Raw genomic sequence first — 23,186 nt, 5'->3', positions numbered from 1 at the left:
GTATGATATAATAAGGACTGATATGAGAAGGATCCTTAAATCTGGACTTCTAATACGTGCTAAAACACAAATGTCTGGGGTTTTATCAACTGTAGCTGCCTTCAAAAGATGCCAGGTATTCCTTTTTGGAGGATCATTTGCTTCAGAGGCTTGTCAGAAGTCATCTTTAAGGAACACACTTTTAGGTCTAGAGATTTCATTAAGTAGCACTTATATATTAAATGCAAAAATATGAAACCTTATGTGAAAGTTATATAAGACCTGCTATGTAATTTAAAAAATGAATTAGGAAATGTAGAAGTTTCAGTTCATGTACCAGTAATTATTACATAACACCTCCTAACAATTTTGCTGGTGACATTTTACAGCTAAGTTGTATGTGTAGTGCTTGAATCAGAAACTTTTTCGCTTGAGTAACATCTCTAAAGTCCTTGAAGTCTACTGAAGGTAGACAGGTTCTGTTAATTAAAAGCTATATCATAATGATCTATGTATCTTTATATGGTGAAGTTAAGGTTGCATGTGAAACTTGTCCTTTCCTGTTAAACCAGTCAAACTAAACAAAATCTTCGCATACCTCTAGGGAATACTGCTTAATTTCAATGAGAAATAGCGAGTCTGTAGAGAGTACATGTCTCCTTTCAGCAGCAAGAAAACTTCATTAATATTTCAAGCATGATTTGAGAAAAACACGGATTCGCAAAGTTTCGGCTTCAATTTTCTGAGGATGAACAATGTCATTAACATTTTCCCTAGCAACAGTTGCCTCCAAGGTTTTGTGGGACACTATAAAATGACTAGTTTAGTTCTACTAAATAATGTTTGCTTTTTGTTGTCCAGTTGCGTGTGGCTTGGAAATACCATGTTCTTGAATAGCCCGCATAGCACTGTTGAGTCCCTAGCTGGTGCCTGTCGGGTTTTCTGAGCACTGTGGTGGGTCTCCTTGCACGGGAACTTCCGAGTGCGCTTAGACTGGCCTCGTAAGCTTGATCTTGAGTAAATGCCTTACTTAATCATTTATTTTTCCTAAGCCCACATTCAGGCTTTGTTTGATGTATATGTTTGATTTGTCATTTTACTGCCTTTGGAAATTATTGGGGGAGGAGACTTGTCACCCCTTTCCCTTCCAAAGTGGAATTCTGTACCTGAATTAGATGCCTAAGTTTCTAGTATAGGACAAGGGAAGAGCCTCCCAAGAACTGAGTTTGGAAAAACTGGAGCTCTGAGTTGGGATGAAATGGGGGGAACTATCTAAAATCCTGTTCTCTGAAATTGAGCACCATCTGCAGCCGTGATACCAAATCTCCGTCTCACAAAAATGCCAAAGTCTGAATCTCTGTCCTGCACACAGGCACCTCGGTCATCCTGTTGGGTCTGGATGACTGGTCATTCTTTCCTTTTAGAACAGAGGAGCCCTGCTTATAGAGTAGCTTAGAGGTCATAGCATTCACCCTGGAAGCGCGAGATCTTTGTCACATCTCCCTAATAACCAGACTGGAGGTTTGGCAAAGTGGGGTCACCTTCTGTCCTTCCTGCTTAAGTTTTGCTATATTGCCAAAACAGATTCTCTCAAAAAGCAGGTGTGGAGGAGAGAACRAAGAGCTGGAAGCTGGAACACCTGAGTTTTGGTACCCAGGTGATTTTGCAGAGCTAGACTGAAATCTGCTGACTGCTGTTCGTTCAGTGAAGTAACTAACTGGCCATCAGTTTTAGCGGTCATTTCCATGCCACCATTAGCTGCACAGAGTAGCATGCAGCACAAGAGTTAAAACACATTTCCCAGTCGTAAAAACCTCAACACTAGGTAGAGTGTGGACAGTGCAGAGGGAGTGAAACATCACCAAGAACCATTACAGCAAGAAGGGAACTTCCACTAACGTCTTGGAAATTTTAATTGGGAATCAGACTTTATAGGAGGATAGAGATAAGTTAAAATATTCTAACGTGAAATAATTTAGGAGGGGAACTTGAAAGTTAGCAAGTGCATAGGTTGAAGAAAAGATGAAGGCAAAGATGTGGCCAGGAGTTGAGTTGTAGATTAACTGTAGGTTGGCCAGATAGTAAACACGGTACAGTAAAGTTGCATGAGAAGTAAAGGTAAAAGCATTTGACTGTGTTCGTAGAATTGTACCTTCACTCAAATATACACAAGTCCTCATAAACAGCTCTTCTGTTTTCTTTGTCAGCGGCTACTGAAGTCAAACTCTGTGGCAAACAGTTCTTCAAAGTGTGAAAGTAGTYGGGCTTGTTGCCTGGGCAGGTGCCATGCTGCTTGTTTTCCTTGGACCAGACTGCTCCCGGGCTGTTTCCTCTGGTAGAGGATGCACCGCCACTGCCCAGAGAGGCTGTGGACTCTCCATCCTCGGAGATGCTCAAAAGCCATCTGGACAGGGTCTGGGGCAGCCTGCTTTAGATGACCCTGTGTGAGCAGGGGGGTTGGACTAGATGATCCCCAGAGGTCCCTTCCAACCTCATCCCTTCTGTGATTCTGTGACACTGCCTCTAGTGCAGCCTTGTTGCAAGGAAAGAGTTTTTCACTGTGACACAGGATAAAAGCACGCGTTTCTCTTGGGGGACGTTGCATTACCAGGTAGGGCTGGCATGACAAGGTGGTGAGAGCACTGTCTACTTGCTCAGCTCTTCCGGAAGGCAATGGCAGCGAGTGTCGTGATGGTAGGTTTATTTAGCAAAGTGTCTGGCAACAAACTTTGCCCCCAATGTGACAGCCCTACTTTCAATCCTAAGCAGTAATCAGAGATGACTGGCTTAGTTTTGAGGTTATATTCGATGTAAGCCCTGCAATTTTTCATTTAATACCTCCTTCCCCACAATTAAACATTATGGCCAAAAGTTAGCTGGGTCGACATACGACAGCCAGTGTATTATGCTGTACGGATGCCAGTAAAATAGCTATACAGCGATAAGATTTCTGTCACCAAATGATTGGCTTTGAAGTTCATTTGTGCATTAAATACAAGAACAGCTTTCTTGTGCGTTTCCTTCTCCCCCCACCACCCCGTTTTTCCACCCCGTTGGCAAAGGGAGTTTATTTTGTTGAAGGTTTTATTTTCTGCTGAAAATGCAGGAAATTCAGACAGCTCTCTTGGAAGCTCCCCAAAGCTAATACAAACAAGATACATATGCTTCTCTTAAAGTAACTAAAAATAAAGTAAATTATTTGAAACTATTTAACTGTAGAAATTCCCCTCTAAAGAGGAAGGGGAAGTTTACATAATTGTAAGTGTGGATGCTGTGAAATTATGTTATCAAGGTGAAATTCCCTGGAGTGCCAACTTGTCTTTTCCACACTAAATAGCACATTACACGGGAGTTTATAAGAGCTGCCTTACAAGCAGGCATGGAAGAGAGAACTACTGAACATCCAGAAATCCAAGTAGTCCTTCGTATCTGTGCAGCTAGATGGAAAGAAAGGTAATGGAAAATGAACTGAGGCTGTCCATTCCTCTCAAATTTCTATGGATGCAGCTGATGGATCTTGAATAACAGTTCACCAAATCTTTCCTCCTTGCTCAGCCCTCATGATGAGAAGAATGGAAATAGCTCTCTGTTTGGGGTTCATTCAGCAGGCTGAGTCTTTTTGATAGATGTTAAGTATACGCTATGGGTCTCCTTTTGCTTTCCATTCTTGACAAAACTGCCTTTCAAGTTTATCTATTTCATGAACGAAGCAGCTGATTATGATTACACATTTTTATATGATATGTTTACAAATTCTTRTTTCAGGAGGGGAAAAAGTCTCAGTGAATGATGGCATGTGAAGAATTACAGTGAGGTGTCACAGATAAGTGCTCAGGACTTAAGAAAGGCCATAGTTAAGGCTGCCTGTGCAACCTTCGCTCTCACCTTTTTTTTCTCTATATATTCTTTTACCCCCATGGTCGCATTCTGTTGCAGAGCCCAGGCTGGGCGGTCCGCACCGAATGCACGCAGCAAAACAAATGCAACGTAGCCCTGGCGCATGTGTGGTGTCAGACCCGACGTTTGCCATCATCCAAATCTTGCTCCCCGGTGCCAGGCTGGGAGGGCAGAACAGCAAAGGGAGCCAACGACCTTGAAGCGGGCAGTCAGAGCTAGCTGGGAAAGCGTACAGTTGGAGCCAGTCTCGCCGCTTTGAGTTTTGGAGTTGCTAGTATGGAAACTTTGTTAAAGTCTCTGGACTGTCCTTTAGCTCACGAGGGGCCAAAAAGAAAGAAAATTAACTCATTTAAGTGAATTCTAGCTTGTAAAGAAAAAACGTCGTATTATAATATAACGTGGGCAAGAGATGAGAGTTAAATTTGTGCGCTAGTGCTTTTTAGCTTGAAGGAAGTTGTAATTATTTGGCTCCTGATTCTGCAGTCGCCATTTAAATATTTCCTCGAGATGGGCTGTAGTGTCACTGCAGGTAACCTGTGGTTGGCAATTGACTGTGAATGCCGGGATCAAACTGGTTCAGGTGTGAACGGCCATCATGCGAAGCTGGAGCTGAACGCACCCACCAGGGCGACCTGAGATACGCCGTGACTCCTTCCTCTGAGAACTGCAACAGAGCTTTTCTGCCTCTCTGGGTAAATGGTCAAAAATGCAGAAGCTCATTAAGAAGTCTATCAAGATTTAGCTCGCATCTGCACTGCCGAGCGTCACCCAGCATTTGGCTTGCGCCCAGGACCAAGGGCCGGTGGAGATCCAAGCTCCAGTAAGGGGTTTGTGTGGTGCAGGGCCAAACTAGGGCTTGGCTGTACCTGAGTCAGCTCTATGGTGGTGACATGTCCTTGGTAGCAGCCAAAGGCTGGCCGCAGTGAAAATCGGTCTGCTGAGACTGCGGGTTGCTGTTGGAGAGCAAATGGCTTCAGCTAGATGACTAGAAATCTTAAAAAGAGCATTCCTCTCTTGGAAACTTAATACGAAGCTTATTTCATCCTGAAAGCCAGACTAATGTCCACCCTTTCATATATATGTCTCTTCGTAACATCACAAGTGAGTGAAATTCTGATTTTTACATGCCTATTTTGTATATATAGGAGGAAAGAAAATAGCGAAATAATTTTTATCTCAGTTTTTATTAGACTAGACAAGACACGAGGAACGGTTAAGCAAAGTTAACCTGAATAATACATGGAGATGCCTCCTTTTTTTCTCTTAGGAATTGTTAACATTTAGAGGCTGGAGATTTGCATTCGTTCATGATAGGACTTTTAAAACCAGYTCTCTATTATTATGAAAATTAAAATTAATTTAACGTCAAATTAAATTAAGAGGAATAGCACTCACAATGTTGAGAAGGTAAGAACCAGAAGACGAGTACCAGAAATTAAGCGGGTTTTCAGCAATGCTGAGTTCTTGCATCCCCCACTGGCAGCAATCGAGAGACTTGCCCTTAGGAGGAGATGACCCARCTGGAAGCCCCTACCTGCGTCCCGGTGCTTAGGCTGCTTTATTTCCCTGCTGCTGTTTCAGCGGTGTACTTTTGAACTGGTTTTGCACAGCGGTGCGTTGTGGTCTCTTAGCAGTATGTCGTTACTGAAGGCTCCAAAATGCTTTGCCAAGCAGGGTGTCATGCTAATTATTAATTATATTTCAGTAAAAAAAAAAAGGCAGCAGGACTTCACGATGGTCGGAGACTAGAGCATGCGGCTCTACCCACAGTTTGCCTATTCGCACCTCCAATTTGTGTTTCTTGTTAGCATTTATGACTAAATGGATTCCCCCGGACGGTACCTGGGTCTTCTGCACATGTCCCTGCCTGGTTTGGTCCTTGGGCGACTAGAACGTGACCAGGCATCTGGCCCTTTGCCTGGCACTTTCTGTTTAAAAATGAAAATATTTTCAAATATTTAGCACATTTAATTCCTATCCTGAGGAGGAAACATGAGGTCAGTATGGTTACCTACAGTAACATTAGTGCTCTGCCCCATTCCCTTCCCTTTTGTTGGCCAGATCTCCATCTCGCAAAGYTGGTACCAAGCCTTTAACTTCCCATATTTTTTTTCTACTGATGGATATAGTCATTTCTATGGGCATAATCAAAAAGGGGGGGGGAGGGGGGAAGCCTGACCTTGAGTGATGTTCATCAGTATTGACATCGGCATTATATGGGCAATGTTTTGTAAAGGAATGCTGTAATAAATTAAAATGGGCAAAGCACATGAAACTTGCCAATTTTAGGCAATAGCAAAATGTCATCGCCTCTAACTAATCTCTCACCTGAAAGTACTGTTTAATTCTACCTGTCCCCCAAAATCAATGTCTTGCCACCCCCACCCCCCCCAATCCCCTTCAAGAGCCAATCCAGTCCAGAAAATATTTTTACAGCGCTGCCGTGGTTGGTGTCGCTGTCTTGGTCATACGTGTTCTGGGTTGTGGCTGCGTTCAGCCAGTCTGAAAGTTATTACACAGGGTGATAAACGTCTTGTCTTTTAGCTGTGAAATGTTTTTGTAACCTTATTTATATCTGCCTTGACGCCATGTCTCGATGCGGAGGTGCCGTAGCTGGATCCTGGTGATACAAAGCAACAAAAGTGCGTGGCGATTTATCAGCGCTTACAGCATTTCTCCATTGTCTCATCCAAACGCTGTCCTTGGCTTTCTGTTTGTTTGTTCCTGTTTTGAAAAGTTTTAAGCTTTTACAAATGCTTTTAATCGCTAATTATAGGCGCGTACAGCTCTCCAGATAATATATATGCAATGCTGGGATTCAGTCCCACATCGCTTTCTTTTATAGAGTTCTTTCTTCATATAAACGCTATTTTTAGTGTACTCAGCTGCAGGTAAAAATCTGCACTGTAGCTACCCAATTTCTTCATTGGGATTCCAGATTCTTCATCTGGAGCTGCCGCCGGAAAGCGAAACCAGGCGGTTTTTCTGGCCACCAGGTTATAAATGAACTTTAATTTCTGAACAATAACTTCTAGTTAAGTTTGGGTTGTTTGAAGCCAACCAATAGCGGTGTCCGTCTCCTCTTGAAACAACGTGTTTGCAGATGCTAATACGGTTAGCAACGCTTTCTGTTTAAACCAGCTATATTCCCCTGTTTTAAGGTGAGCATGCTTTATTAAAAAGCCGGTAGTATTTGAAAAGCCATCGTGTGGGTTGTTGTGTTTTGGATAACTGAATGGATCTCGTCTGAGTCTGAATCCCAATGTTCTTGAGCAGGCTTCAGGGTAGAGGAGCTGCTTTCACCTGGAGGTTGGCAGATCCCATCCATGCACAAGGTGAACTCTATCGGCTGTTTGGGAAGCTGGAGGAGCTGCTGGTTTGGTGACTGCCTTTGCTCTCCTGTGTTGTGAGCTTAGCCCACATGGACAGCTTTCCTTACAGTCATGGTAGTTATCTTGCCAAAATAACATCGTAGAGAACAGGGAGCATCCTTTTCACTTCAGCATCTCTTTTCGAATGCTTGTGTGATGCCTACAGTAGCTGAAGAGCTTTTTAAAAGCCACCTTAATACGCCATATTCGGAAATAAATCCAGCTTGGTAGGCAAGTACCGTTCCGCAGATGTGTTAGCCAGGTCTGAATTTTTCCTTAGATTCCAGATGAAGCAATTATTTCCAGTTTTGTCCTGTATTTTGTCCTGTATTTTTGTATCRTTTACATTTCATAATGTCCAACTGGCATGCTATTTCGTGCCATGCTAACCAGGTGACTCCATGTATAGGACCCACTTGCATTTTGAATGTAAGGATTACTTCTGTCAGAATAATACAATGCCACTGGCAGATTAAGTAGCTGCAGCAATCAGTTTTGTAAGGGTTTCTGCCAACTTTGGTAGCTATACTGCAAAGATAATTCAGATGGTTGAGGCAGTCATTTAAGAAAAATAAGAAAAGAAGAGGAGGAGATCCTCACATTCGGAAGAAAATCCCTAACCTCCACAGTCAGTCAGACATCATTGCTGAAGAATAAGATGTAATTGGAGTGTGTGCGCGGAATATTGTTCTTCCAGCAAGCATGTCACAAGGCTTTCATCACTCACATCTCCAGCATGCACGCGGAAGATGAGCTGTTGGGGTAACCAGGAGAGTGACAGCACTGCTGCGTTTCAGCAGCAGCGTGAGCAGGACTGGCATTGCCTTCCCCACGCCTGAACACGGCTCAGGGCTGGAGGGGAAGGAGCAGAGGGCTAGGAGAACGGGACGGTCTTCTGCAATGCCCTATCTACGCTTACATGAAGAAGCTGTAATTACATCTTCGCTTCCCAATACAAGTGGCCAGAGCAAAATGGCAGCAGAGGATTTTGCTCTTTATATGTTTCTAACTCCACTACGTAGGGATTGACTGACAGTCCAACGAAATCCTCTTGCAAGTGCAGCCTCGTCATGAAATACTTAAATGCCTTGTGATAACTCAGAACATGACTGCTTTGTAGGCAGTAAGCAAAAGTAAACGCCAGTGCTTTCAGGTCATACTAACCAGAAGAACTTTTGGTAGGATTCTTCTTGTTCTCACAATCCAGCATTTGGTATGTCTGAGAGATCTAGCAATATGAACAAAGTAGATTGGACTTTTTTTCCTGTGCCCGGGGGAGGACCTCTCTCCAGCCCCTCTGACAAGGGCTGAGCTGAAAATGTGGTAAATGAAACATAGGTTGAACTGCTTTTGCTTAGCACAGGAAAGGATGAAAAGACTAAATTCACATAACTCTTAGTGAATTTGGCTGCCTACAGTATGTTAATGCTCTTTTGGACAAGAAGATGGCTCCTGTCGAGAGACTCGAGCTAAGAGGTAAATGGATGCATTGCATTCTGGTTTCAAGTCTGGTTGGTACAGGAGCAAACACATCTCTTCCCAGACATTCAGGAATGCCAGATTTGTTCGCCATTGAGACATTAGCCAGCTAATAGCTCCATTAGTAATAATTACCTGTGCACCGTCTTTATTACCTAATATATTTTACAATGGAAAAGGGCAYGCTAACCTTTTATTCCTTTCTTAAAGGCGCAGGACCTGAACGTGATCGAGGAAGTGATCCGAATGATGCTAGAGATCATCAACTCCTGCTTGACAAATTCCCTCCACCACAACCCGAACTTGGTGTACGCACTGCTTTACAAGCGGGATCTGTTTGAGCAATTTCGAACTCACCCTTCCTTCCAGGACATAATGCAAAATATAGATCTGGTAAGTAATACATTATTTAAAGGGTGCTTACACTTTGTTATTTGATTGCTTTATCCTTTCAAGAGGTGGAAAATATTCATCGTCTCTTAGCAGTTTCTTTCAGAATTTATTAAAATGTTGAGTTTCCCTCCCCTGTTTTCTGGGCTGTCACTGTGACTTACTCTGGGCAACATCTTTACACAGCAGGCCCGGGAATTGTTCAAGGGGATTTTGGTAAGGAATTCCCAACCTGAGGCAAATCTTTCACGCCCCTAAGGAAGGACAGTGTCAGCTTCTCATCTTCCCCTTGTAGAAGCATGCCTCTCTGGACAGAAAAAGCAGGGTTTCATCATCAAGTAGTCTTTTCTCTTACTCCCTTCACTGGACTATGAACAATTATGGAGGACTTTCTTAAACAGCTAAGAGCAGACATGCAACTGCCTCATTCCCTGGGTTGTATCTGCATTTAAGTTACTTTCACTTCCAAAGTATCTGTCCACAGCAGTCTGCAATCCTTTTGGGTAGGTAGACATTTTAGTAGAAAACAAAAGGAAATCGCTGTGGCTCTTGACTGACAGCATATTGGAGCGTGACTTTTGAAAACAGCTATGAAGTAATTTCTGCTCCATCTAATACTGGCTTTAATATTCATATTGAGAAACTGAGTGATGATCCCTGCTAGAAAATAACAGATTTTAAGTGCAACAGGCATTTCTCTCTCCTCTAGTCAGTACTTGCAGAGCTGAGCAACACTTGAGGTCATGCCGTGACCACTGGATGCAAGATATTGGAAGCGCAAGCTGAACAGGGTGCTAAATTTCTTGCTGCAGTGAATAGTTAATTTATTCCGTGTGAATACAAATCTGCAGAGGTTCTCTGTTTCGATGGGCTTTTATGTGAAAATATTACAGAAGATTGATGGATTTCTGATGCTCCATAAAGGGAAGCAACTTGTACTCTTGACAGAAATGCTTGACTGCAATCCTGTTTGTCCCTATCCCTTCCTCTTCTGTTCTCACTCCGTCTTTTCTGGTCTTGCAAGAGCTTGGAGCTCGGAGGATTCCAGCTCAAAGCTCCCAAGCTTTTGGCAACTGCAGAGTACAGGCAGTATGACACTGCTTGGATGACTGGGACAAGTTAYCTTCAAGTTGCGTAAAGAGGGAACATGGTGCAGTCAAGATGACTGTGTTCTTCATTCCTGTCTGAGATGGGGAACTTTTCAACTTTCCTTGTCCAAATTGAGGAAAACCGGTGGTGGCCAGGTGCTTCTGCCTGACAGTCCCACGCCTCCCACAGAAGGCAATATGTCCTTTCCTTTGTAACAGTTAAATGGAGGTTTTCCTTGACAATTTAAACAATTCCTCCCCAAAGCTACTTAATATTGGGTTACAGCATAATGCCAGTTACATTCTGAAACTATTTAAAGCTTTCCAAGGGAGCATTTTGAATTCTTAAATAGCTCCTTTGTTAGAGAAGCGAGGATGTCAAAAAAAGATTTTTTTTAAAAAATGTACCTGTCACCAGCTGGCAAGTGGTGAGAGCTGTCAGGCTTGCAGATCTGAATAAAAGATGAGATTCAGCCAACTCTTCTTCTACCCTGTCACGTCCTCCAGTTCATGCATGCTATCAGCACTGCCACCGTCCTGAACAGAACCAGTCGTTTTCTTGTATGTGGTACAGCCTTAATGTTTTAACTGGTCTTTCTACCACTTGAAAGAGTGACAAATCATGTTAGCCTTGCTATACGTGTGGGGGGAACGTGTCTAGGACCACGAGGGCAGTAAATATYTGTAAAGAACCAAAAAGACTTCCTGTTTTCCAAATTTTGCTCAATCTTTTCTCTACAATGATGGGGTGCGAGTTTCACCCTCATGGCCGTGCAGGACGTTGTGAATGTCTAAAGTGTAAGTGTGCTCCAAGAGGGGTCAGAAACTCATGGGGAAAAACAAAAAAAAAAAAAGTCCTTTAAAGACTGTAAAGCACAAAAATGTGGCTACACTCTTTGGCTCAAGAATTTCCTAAGTTGTATGTTGCTGGAAGCTGCAACGTTATACTTACTCCTGGGGAAGATTTTGTTGTTCTTGACCTCCTCTTACCACCTTCTTCAAACATCCACCCCAGCCTATGGTCAGCGATGGAATGGGGATCTAGCCAGGCTTTTGGTCTGACCAAGGCTGGCTCATTGAAGGGGGCTGGATTAGCCAGCTTCCCATGCGTCAGAGAGCTCTGTTGGGTTTCAGGCCATTGCGCTCGATGTAAAGCTGTGAAGTTGCCTCTCAGGCCTAGGGATGGTCCCAAAGCTTGTAGCTGGTAGGTGTAATTGGTTGCTACCTTGGGTAATGGGTGGGAGGGGAAGAGGAGAACCCACCTTTCTGAAGCCCTGAAGCACCTCTCCTCGGTTCTGTGCTGCGTGCGGATCCCATGCATCGTTACTTTTTCTGGTCATTGCAAAGCGAAGAACATTTGGATTGTCTCCACCCTCAAGTAGAAATGTGAGCCTGATTTTCATCATCAGATGCCACTAGGCGTCCCCAGCTGCAGAAACCGTGTGCATCCCTCTGTGCTTTAGTGTGGCCCCTTCTACTGTGCTGGGAGAATCAAGCCTTGTAGGTAGAAGCCTTCAGCAAAATCCTTCTTAACACTGGGCGTAAAAATTTCCTACCCTAAACTGTAGTATTTCATATAGAAATACTACTATATAGTATGCTAATGTTCTCTGTTGAAGATAGCTGACTGAAATGTGGAATTTGTGCAATCTGTAATGATTTTGCAATGTTAAAAAAAATTGCCAGGGTGCTTTGTCAGGAACATATAAAGCAGATGTGACATATCTTGACTTTAGTAATTTTTTTTTTTAACTGTTGCATACAGTGTTCTCATAAACCAAATAGGGAAGCATAGAAGAGGTAAAAGTACTAAAAGGTGGATGTAAAATTGGTTGAAAAATGTAGGGAGAAAATAGTAACTAGTAGTTAACTGTGCAAATGGAAAGATGCATCTGCTACAGTCCTGCGTGGGGATGGAAAGGAAGCATAGCCTAGAGGCATCCTTTCAGCCTACTCGTGCTAGTGATGTGGTGGCCGGATTACTCCATCTGGTTTTAGGCACCATGCAGAAAGATGTGGGCCAACAGCAGAAATTCTGGGGAGAATCAAGAGCTGTAGAAAACATGACCTCTAAGGAAAAGTAGAACTAGTGCTGAATAGCCAAAGGAGGGTAGACTAAGGGTGATGTGATGTTCTTCCAATACAAGACTGCTGTAAAGAGAAAGGGAATAACCTGTTCTTCATGCTTGTGGCATATAGGACAAGTGACTGGTGTAAAATGTGGCGAGGAAGATTCGCAGGTAGGTTTAACAAAAGCCTTTCTAATGTTAATAATAGCGAAGCACTGTCAGGGTTTGGACTGTTCAGGCTACTCTGCAAAGGTGATACTGGAGATAAGGCGTAACCTCTGCGTGCTTCATAGCTGAGGGAAAAACTGGTGAATGGTTAAGGGTCATCACTAGCTAGAATATTACTTCCATTGAAATCTACTTACATCATCCGCTAGGTTTTTATAAATAAGCTAAAAATTGCCATCACTAGCTGATTGAGAACATATGGGTGCAGTTAATGCTGTGCAGAAGAAACTGAAATCAAAATGCCTTCTGTTTCCTATTAATTTACTTTTCATTTTAGAAAGTCATCTTAATAGGATACTGGGCATCTTGTTTAGCTCAATGGGATATGCTTCCCCTGGATGCTGAACAAAGAGGAATGCTATCGTTCCTGTGCTGGCCTACTGCAGAAACATTTCAGCTGTAAACTATCTATATGCCTCTGTTTCAGAGGTGGTCTATAATTTGGTCACCAATCTCAGATGCGTCAGGAATTTGGCAGAAACTCCTTGCTGGTAATTACTAGAGATGAATGTGTTTCGTGACCACGATGAGAACTCATTGGCTTTCATTACTTTCATATTTCCTAAGATCTCTATGAGCTAGTGGTAGATACAGTGTCGTTAAACAGGCTTAACGAGGAGCTGCTAGAATTTTGTTTGCAAAATAGTCTGATAGAAATCAGGAGGTCGGGAGCGATAGTTTAAAGATTTAAAGGATCAGATTGATGCAGTTTCCTACAAGGAATTTAATTCTCCAAAGATATTTCCCTGCTAGATTTTAACATCAGTGGAGTTGGCTTGGCTCTGCTATAGCAACTTTTGTTTCAAGCCCTGCAGGACTTGCAGTGAACATTATAACTAATCTTTCATGGCTTTCCTTAAAATGCTGGTAGAAAAGCCTTGATCCTGCTAATTGCTAGAGCCTGGCTAAACACTTGTAGTGATTTTTTTTTTTTTTTCTTCCCCCCCACCCACCCCCAAATGCTGCCAACTCTCTTCTGGAAAAAAAAGTTGCTTGAAAATGGGAGCATGGCAGCAGATGACCTTGAAAGGTTGACAGGTCTTTGAACATACTCTTGTTTCAAGATGAATCTGTTTTTTTCTTTTTTTCCCCAGTACTTTCAATTTGCTGACAAACCTGCATTTCTCTCGTTGTTGAACCACCCGGAGCAGCTTCATTCCTTCTGAAGCTCCAGTGAGGGTCATCTTTGCCTCGCTTTTGCTCCGAGACAGTGGGTGTGACCACTGGCCACTGACCCTTGCTGTGATTTATGGTTTCCTAAGGAATCTGCTTAGATGAAGTGCTAATCCTGTAGTACTTTATGACAAGAGGTTTGTTTTCTCCTTTTTCTTTTTTTTTTTTTTYCTTCCCCTCCTTTCAGTGTGCTGTGAATACAGCATGTTACTCTATCTGTGATGAACGAGGCTGGAAATGTAAAATAGCAATGTCAAAATACCTAAGTGTCTTTCTCTTTTCATCGCTTTACAAAGAAAAAAGAAAAAAAGGACGACAAAGGAATCCAAACTTTTTAATTTGGTGCCAAGTTATTCTTCTCTTTTTGTGGAGTTAACCTTGAAAATTGTGGGCAGAGGAGGCAGCGGTGAATCGTCCTGTTATTTTTAGCGACAGGAGAGAGTTGAGAGTTGTAGTGTCAGGCAGCGGCATGGCGCTGTGGATGGGTTGGGGCCTCGCAGCACTTCAGTTTGCACTGAGAGGATCCAAGTGGAGAAAGCATCTTGTCCTTGATAGCTCTGCTGCTTGGTGGATGCTATAGTAAATACAAATGAATGTTTCTTTACTTCAGAATGTCGCTATTGGAAACAATAGATAGGCAAAATAATAGATGCTGTGGATATTCCCTCAGAATCTGAAAAAAAAAAAAAAAAAACCCTCCGAGACCTAAAATGCCTCTCTTAAATCCGTCGACATCACTCTAGCTTCCTTGTAACACTTTTCATCTTTGGAAATATTCTGTAAATTTATTGGTTATGAAACTAAAGATGAGTCTCTGTGGGAAAATTGACCTCCTAAGTAGAAATGCTTTATGAAGAACGATTTTGGAAATCACTACGGAAAACGGGTTTCGTTAAGAGGTCTTCGGTATATTAATGGCACAAATTCTTGTGGCATGTCTGCGCTGTGCAGCAGAGCGTGGAGATGACCGAGTTCACGGCAGCCAAGCCACCTCCGCCTAGTTGCATACGTGTAGCACCACGTGGTTATGTAGCTCTCGCAGCCAGGATTAGTCCCTCTGAATAGGGCAAAGCCCTGTGCGCTGTCAATACGCTGTTTTATCTATATACCGGTAAGATATTCCTGATGAGGGGCTATCTAATCCAACGTTAACATGCCTTTTAATCGCTATTAAAATGGAAGCCGCATTGGAGAGAGCTTTTTAAAATTGCTTGCACGGAGAGGGCCTTTGGACAAGCGCCGTGATTTGGGTGCAAGTAATTCACAGGGACTGGTCAAGTGGCTTGCTGCAAACTTTGCAGCAAACTTTTCTGCTTTCTTAGATCAGCTGCCCGAATGATCAGTGAAAATAAGAGCTTTCAGAATACCCCAAAGAGATACCGCAAGAAAACGATGATGTGTCCGTCTCTCGGCCTACTTTTTCTTTGCCCTGAGATCTGCTTTTTTCTATACGTATGGTAGTGTGCTCAGTGTTACCTTTTAAAGCAGCTGCTAAAACTTGAAACTCATTTAATATTATCCAGCCGGTTTGCTTTTTCTGCATTATTTTCCTTTTAAGTGGACAAGGAGTTGAAACCTGTTAATTTCCAAGATTGTTTTAAATGTAGCTCTGTTACTTCGTTGAGAAAAATACTTAAAGCGCTTTCAAAGGAAGAAGCTATTCTTAAAATTATGTTAAGCTTTCATTTGCATCTTTTATATTTGGGCAGGTAACTGGGTAAAGTGTTTGGCTTTTGGCTCTGGAGGAGAAGGGAACCTGGGCAGTGGGGAGGTAAATGCTACTTGCTCTTTGGTTTTATTACTGATAGAGTGGTAAAAAGCAAATACCTCCTTTAGTGTGTCCTCTGTATAACTCCTCTCTTTTTCTTCGTATGATGAGTGCCTTATTGAGATGCTGTGCTATTTGAGTTAGGAGAATTACTCCAGTTCCATTTTGTTTGACGTAGGAAGACAAATAATGCTTAGAGATACTTATTGTTATTTTAATAGATTTTTTTTTTAATTTCAGTCTTCACCTGCATACCAAAAATACCCATTCAAATCTCTGCGAACCACTGACATACCCTGAAAATATTGGAAGCCTATCTCACTTTTGTTGTGTATGAAATACAACTCAACAAAGATTTGTTTAACCACAAAAAAAAGTTTGTTTTATAGAAAAATCTTTCAAAAGTGGGTTAAGATTGGATGGTTTGACTTTACAAAGTAGGAAATGCCAGAATTCAGGTAGTATCTGCAAGCTTCATTCTGTTTTTATGCTTGCATTATATGATAGCATTGTATCCTGTTGATTAAAAGCCTAATATTACATTATGCGTTATGATCGTATTTTATCCTTTTGATTAAAAGCCTAATATTAAATTTTGTTTTTGTTGTGGTTTAGCAGAACCTGAGCTAGCAAGGGAACACCAGTGGGATGCAGTCTCTGTACCAGCCTGCCTGGCTGAGGGTAGCTTTCGACGGTGATTACTGACAACAGAGAAGTGTTGAAACACGGGAAACTCTTTTTTTTTTTTTTTTTCTTAGTCTGTGGGCAACTCTCTCGTCCCTGTACAAGCTGCGTATCCTCTACCAGCGTTTTGTCCCAGACTGTGCCAAATCCGCGGCAACCTCCCGCCGAGTGCCTCGTGTGCTTTGCTCACGCTATTTCTGCCATTTTGCTGTGTAGTTTCTGGTTCCTCTCTCCAGCGCCTTGGCTGATGAACTCAGCACATCTTCGTCCTCCTTTCTTTCACGGGCTGGAGATCATAGCACTGCAGTGTCCTTATTGGTAAGAGTGTGAGACTTACCGGCTGCGTCTGCCAGAGGCGGTCAAGTCCTCTCCTCTTATTCTAGCACTTGAGGTTATTGTAAGGACCTTATGGAAGGCTACACCTGAATTCTCACTTGACGGATTTCCACACTGTTGTTGTTGGAAGCAAAAAAAAAAAAAAACTGCCAAAACCCCAAAGCAACTTCTAGCAACTATAATCTGTCTGTATCTCACCTGTTTGGTGCTTCACAGTTTCTAGAGAAAATTGCTCTGCAATCTGGTAGATCTACCTGCTCACAACAAGGGCCAGAGTTTCTAGGATCACAAGAGAGGAACAACAAATTTGAATCCCAGGGTAATCAAGCCATCAGCTGTCTTTGTTTTATTAACAGCAGCTGAGCTGTGAGGCATAATTAGGGTAATGGTTTCTGGCTCCAGCTGTGTCTCGCTCCAGAACAAAGAGAGCTCAGCAGAGATTTTATAATGCAATACACTTTTCCCCCTTCTACTTGGGGAGATTAACAAAGATTACTCACTGTGCTGGGGTTTGTGATTCAGATACGAGTGGGCATTACCACTTTTCAAAGAAGAGTGTGTCCAAAGCGCATGAGTAGTCTGGGAAGCTGGAAGTGTGCACAGCGAATAGCTCAGGTATCTCTGCAGACCTGGCTCTAGGAAGAGGGCTCTGACCATCCTGTGGTGCTTCCAAGGGACTTTAAGTGGGCTTTGAAATTTTGTCCCATACCCTTCCCATACCCTTCTCTTTCAAGTTTTTGATCCCCTGTGTGCTAAGTTCCTCTGGGATAGGGATTATCATTTGCAAAATGTGCTGTTTTGGGGATGAAAGGAGCCACAGAAGTGGAGATTATCTGATGTCCCACATGGAGAGTTGACATTGGGATGTCTGCCTCTGTTGTGACCTACTGTGCTTGGAGGGGGATGAAAGTTGAAGCCTGACCTAACTGTGTTCTAGCTAACAAGGACCAGCTGGGTCACAGAAGGGGGGAGGAAATAAGGTGAAAATCAGCCTGGCCTTATGAGGGAGGTGCATGGAGAATAAGAGTATTGAGAGGGAATGTGCAGGCTCCTGTGCCTGGAACCTGTGGTCAGCAAGGTCCATGGGAGTGTTGGGGTGGGTGGTTAATTTGGGGAGAAGAGGAGCTTTGTTCATTTTTTTTTAATTGCTGTTGCATATTTACTGACTTTTCTCTGCTGGTCCCAATTTTGCCAAGATTAGCAGCATCACAGTCGTGTGGACAAGATCTGAATCCGACTAGAGCTGTTGGGTCTAAATCTGGCGACAGATTATGATGGGATTACTGCCAATTTTTCTAAACATTTATTTTGATCACTGATTGTTGGGCTTCTTGACGTATTTCTGTGTTGTCCAATTGATTGTAATATTAATCTATTTTTTTCTCTGAAATCAGTGTGCAAGTTATAGAAATTAAAGATAGAAAAAAAAATAGAATTTTCTACTGCTCTTCCTGGCCTAGTTTTTGAAGCATTTTAATAGGATAAGCATTTTTCCTTATATATTATTAATAGATATGACTATAAGCATATGCCAATACCGGTACTTGAAAACCTAAATTTATTAATTCAGCTGCATGTTAAATTGTAAGTTCATCCACCCATTAAAAATGACACCAGAAGAATAGTAATAACTGTGCTAACTTGTCACTAACAAAGTCGTCCTGATTGTGGCACAAGCAATAACATGATTATTCTTTGAGAAGCACAGATGTATTGATCCAGGGGAAGAAGATGACAGCTGCATATGTAAATTGATGAAAAGATCTCTTCTCTTGCTATTTGCTTATGTGCTCTGATTTTTTTTCATTCCAGGTGATCAGCTTCTTCAGCTCACGATTAGAGCAAGCTGGAGCTGAGTTGTCAGTGGAGCGAGTTCTGGAAATCATCAAGCAAGGAGCTGTTGCTTTGCCCAAAGACAGGCTGAGAGTAAGTGTGGCAAGACCTACTCAATTAGAGCACAGTGTTCCAATGAGTTACATACGCACCTTTTACATATATAATGTCAAAACATGGTTTTCTCTATCAATAGCAGGTGATAAGGGGTTGAACTGTGGATTGCAATGTGGGTATGTTTTAATTTCGATTCCTAATTTGTACTAAACGTTTGGGTGAGTTTTCTTGTTATTAAATTGCAGCGTGTTGGAGGAAATAAAATTAGCTGAAGCTAAGGCTTTTTTTATCACGTCTCTAAGATGAAGTCTCATCTCTGCTTGCATTGTTCATACAGTTAAGGTGTAACCAGGCTTTCATCACTCTCTTTTTTTTTGAGTTATCATATTCTTCTTTCTGTAGCGTTCCAGACCTCCATCAAGGTCTATATAAAATGCTACGAAGATAAATTTCTGCAGCTTTAGCCCTGAGTTAAGAATAAACCAACTTAGTGAAAATTAATCCAGGACCTGTAGGTCCAGTCAGCATGCCCATGAGCTTTCTAGATAATCCTAAGCAGAGCCCTCTGTTCTCTTTTGAGAATGTCTCAAATCTCGTGAGGGATTTACCAGCTTGACAGGTTTTATGAAGCCAAAATCCATTAATGGCTACGTGATGTTTCAATACTGAATTCTGTGTAAGTACCTAAGTAAATACATGGGAGTTGCATGTATTTTTTTTAAACACTCCACCATTTTCCCTTCTCCACTATGCCAAGTGTATTTTAAATACCATCTGCTTTCTGCAGAATCATTTTTGTTCTTACTCCTTGGTGAGAGGGAGCTTCTTCCCCAGACCCTTTTCTTTTGCTGTAACTTTAGGAAATTACCATCTGATAAAGCATACTGGGTATACATGGCCATTGGCGACAGCTGGTAACTTATTTATACCATGGCAATTTTAAAACACCCAGTGGGAGCTGTCTAGCCGGCTGCATATACTAACGTCTTTCCTACTGTTCCCTGTATCCTCCCTGTTGGAGCTAGTACATGTAGCGAGTCAATCAGACTTAAGTACTTGGGAACAGATTGGTCTAGAGCCTGAGTTTTGAACAGCAGTACAAAAATAGCCCAAATAATAACAGAGGAGTTGTTGGATCCAAATCCTGCGCTCAGCCCTTCAGCTTGTGCTCTTGCTACGTGACACTGTTGTGAATAGTCAGTAGGAATGCGTGCAAAACCAGGGTAAGGAAAAACACCGTATATTTTGCATTTTCTTCCTAGGGGCTGCTTTTTCTGTGACAATTCATTCATGCATGCAGATGGTTAAAAACTCTTATGTTAAGAGACTGCAGTAGTTCCTTCTTGACGTAGAGCCACCAGTAAAAAAAAAATTGTTGCTTACAAAAAATGAAAGTTTATCTGGTACTTAGTGTGCCAGGCTGACCTACCTGTTGGACCACAATTTAAAGAAATGTTGTTTCTAGAGTGAAATCCCGTCAGGTTTACTTTTTGTGTGTTAATGATATATGGTGTTCAAAACGACATGTTTATATTGCAGCCCAAGTCAGCAGATCAAAATGTTTTGAAAAGTGTTAACTCTCTAAGTCCTTATCAAGCAGTAGAGCACTTTCCATTTTAAGGATGCTGAAGGTGTGACTTGGAGCACCTACCTTTCCTCCAAAATACATGACTTTAGGGGCAGGGTTACCAAGTGAATAYAGACATTCTGGCACATAATTCCTTCATATTGCCTGCTTTCACCTCCTGGATTTTATCATTTCTTCAAAACCTGTTTGCTGAGCGACAGTTTGATCAGAGCAGGTTACTCCTGCATGATGCAAAGTTGGTGACACTGACCCAGGTATCTGTAATGTCAGGCATTAATTTGTAAATGCTCATGACTCCCTTTCTTTGCAAAGACGGTGACAATGGGTAGCACAAGTGATTCTCTCCAGTAGAAATTTCACTGCAAGTCTTCTGGCCCTCTGTCCTTGCCCTTGTCTTAGAAGGATCTCGCAGTTCCCACTGTTTCTCAGGTCTTGCCGCTTCAGTCTCTGAGGTTTTCGGCGAAAGCTATTCTAAAGCTTGAAAAAAAATCATATTAAGATCAGACTGAAGATACAGTTACGCAATATGTTGGCAACAGTGAGCAATTTCGGCAGCTAAATAAAGGAGAATGCTTTAATCCACATATCTTTTAATGACACTCTCTTGGGCATGTCTGGATGGGTGGGAGCAGCCCTACCCACGTTCGCTTTGCCTGCACCATAAGCTCGGTGGATGTTCGCATCCCTAAGCTCACACCTTTGAGCTGGAAGCCATCTAGCTGCATAGAGCAACTCGTATATCCTACTGAAAGGACAATTTTTTAACACATTTGCTTGGGCACAGCCAATTTGGATACATGGCTTTCGGATAGCGGTTGGGTTGTGCCTGACCAGCTAGGAGAATGTGTGGAGGAGTTATGGGTCTGTTGCATCTGAGTTGACGTGACCTATATGTAATTACAGCATGAAAAGCTGTGAAGTTTAATTCTGAGAATGTATAGATTGGCTTTTCAATTAATTGTTAATTAATTTTCAAGCCATTCTAGCCTTTTGCATGCTGCGGTGCCCAAAAGTATGATAGACCGTGCAGAGAAACTGCTCCCACCTCCTAGAAATTGCCGTCTTCGACTTCAGCACCTCGAGGGAGGAGATTGAATCACAAAAAGGTTAGGATTTGGAAAAAATGAGGACTGAAGCAGTTCATTTACCCGCTTGCCTCCCCGCGGCCCAGACAATGGGTTTTTTTTTCTTGTGTGCAAGTACGTAATGCATGCACAGCTAAATACAGGCAGTGTTTTCAAGTTGCTTATCTTGGCCTTTGTGGAGGAAGCGAGCGTTCGAGAGGCATTGTATTTATTCAGATCTCGAGCCTTGTTGCTCAGACCATAGTTCAAACGTGAATAAGCGTACACTAAAAATAACAGCGCTCAGAGCCACGATCCCGATCTGCATAATGCGGCTTATCAGTTTTGTAGCGCTCCCTGGTACTGCTGCTCCCTTGCGCCGTGGGAAGCACCGCGTGACTGAACGCGAGCATGGGTGGTAGGAGCAGGTCTCTTGAAATTATTATACCTGCAAGGAAAGAGATCCTGCATCCACTTAGCAGAGAAATGTTGGGAAATGGAAGCTCTAACTCAGATTCTCCTTTGAGTCCTGAAGCAACCTGATTGCCGTTCAAGATGAACGATATAATTAACGTTATTTTAACCGTGTGCTTTTAACCGTGTGCTGTGGAAGGCAGGGAGAGTCCAAGCTGAGTAATTAGCCTTTTAGAAGACTTCTGCATAAACAGCGAGATAAAGGGCAGGTGCTGAAATCGAGAGCTGCTGATTGCTCCTGCAGTCTGTGGGAGGAGATAAATGAACTTAATATGCCTGGGATGGAGGCAGAAGCCACAGTTTGGAGATAGAGCTGTCTCCTTTGCAGACGAGCAGCCCACAATCCAGGCTCCCTGTTTTATTGCAGAAGCTTATTAAAGGCAATTTAGAGATCATAGTGATAGGTGAAAATTGGCCTCATTCTTTCCTTATTTTTATTTTTTAAAAGTTCACAGGCTGTCTTTCTTTCTTCCTTGTGGTGAACTATCTGTGCTTTTGGGGCTAGGAGCGTGAGAGAAGTGGGACTGTGTCTGGAGTCTGAGAGTTATCTGGGACGTCCAAGGGGAGTTAGCCAGCAGATAACTGCTCTTTTACAATAAGTGGAAAAACTTGTTTTGAATGCCAGCTATTGACTGGAAGCTGACATTTGGGCTCGTGGGCTGATCAGACTCAAGAGGCCACATTTAATGTTTTAAAAGAAAACTTTCCATCAGCTAAGCCACTTAATGCAAAAATATTTCGTTTCCATGAACGTATTCTGAGCAGCATTTATTCTTTTCCTGTTTTCTTTTCCCTGYGTCAATTAGTATTTTGTCATCCGTGTGCATTTTGTCATGTGTTCTTGTTGTGTTAGGCAGACATGCCATTATGCTGCCAACTTGCACCTCTTTGCTATTGTACTAAATTTAATATTTATCTAAGTGCATTCTAGTTTCATGAATATTAAAATTTTACAGAATATGTAAAAGGAGCAGGGGTAAAAGCCTTCAGTCTCTTGACACACAAAGCTTTCCCTTAGGTGTTAAAAGCACTTCTCGGAGGTTTACCTTTTATGAATGATGTACTTCCAACTTTTTCAGCTTCCATACGTTTCACAGGAAGGAAGCCCCTCATCATCAAGGCACCAGCGAGCAGGGGAAAACAGTAAATTGCCCCTGTGACTGCTGTTAGGGACCGCCTGCCAGCTGGTCCAGGACAGTTTTGTGTCCTGGGCATGTCATCCAGCTCCTGGGGGAGCAGCACCAGCACCCAGAGTTCTGCTGCCCAAAATGCCATAAAAATAACAAGGTTGTTGGCTGAGGTGGCAACGAAGATGTGTGTCCAGCTTCTGGCTGCGGATTTGTGTGGCTGCTCTTTGCTGCAAAGTTGAGCGTTGCTCCTAACCCAGCTCCTGGCTGCAGATAAAACCCCCAACTTTAACCTCTGTTGTGCTTTTACCTTGAGTTGGCAGTGTAGAGAAAGGGGCTTGGCCATATCACCGCTAGGCATTGCTCCTCAGCTCTTGGAGAAGCTGGGCGGAAATACAGGCCTGCTCGGTGGCCGTTAGCTCCTTTGTCATGCCCTGCGCAGTGGCAGGCGGTGGGTAGCGTTCAGAGCAGTACCCCAGATTGCAAAGAAAACCACTAGCATTTTGTACGCATGCATGCTATCTAGCGTGGTGGTGCTCCTCAGAACTGTGTCACTTGGGATGCGTTGGCAACTGTAATTT

General features: G+C 42.6%; 1 protein-coding gene across 4 annotated transcripts in view; it reads left to right on the top strand.

The window, feature by feature from the left end:
- DYM (dymeclin) overlaps positions 1 to 23,186 on the top strand; it is a 220,809-nt gene that overhangs the window by 172,607 nt on the left and 25,016 nt on the right. For all 4 annotated transcript variants that reach the window (XM_026092225.1, XM_026092226.1, XM_026092227.1 and 1 more), the window contains 2 exons: positions 8,937 to 9,119; positions 18,275 to 18,388. In XM_026092225.1, the coding sequence (XP_025948010.1) occupies positions 8,937 to 9,119; positions 18,275 to 18,388 (297 nt within the window). The remainder of the gene's footprint in view (positions 1 to 8,936; positions 9,120 to 18,274; positions 18,389 to 23,186) is intronic.

The sequence above is a fragment of the Apteryx rowi genome, unplaced genomic scaffold (genome assembly GCF_003343035.1).
Source record: "Apteryx rowi isolate R43461 unplaced genomic scaffold, aptRow1 scaffold_95, whole genome shotgun sequence".
Classification (NCBI taxonomy): domain Eukaryota; kingdom Metazoa; phylum Chordata; class Aves; order Apterygiformes; family Apterygidae; genus Apteryx; species Apteryx rowi.
Note: the sequence above shows the minus strand (reverse complement) of the source record. Positions and strands in the feature narration are given on the sequence as shown.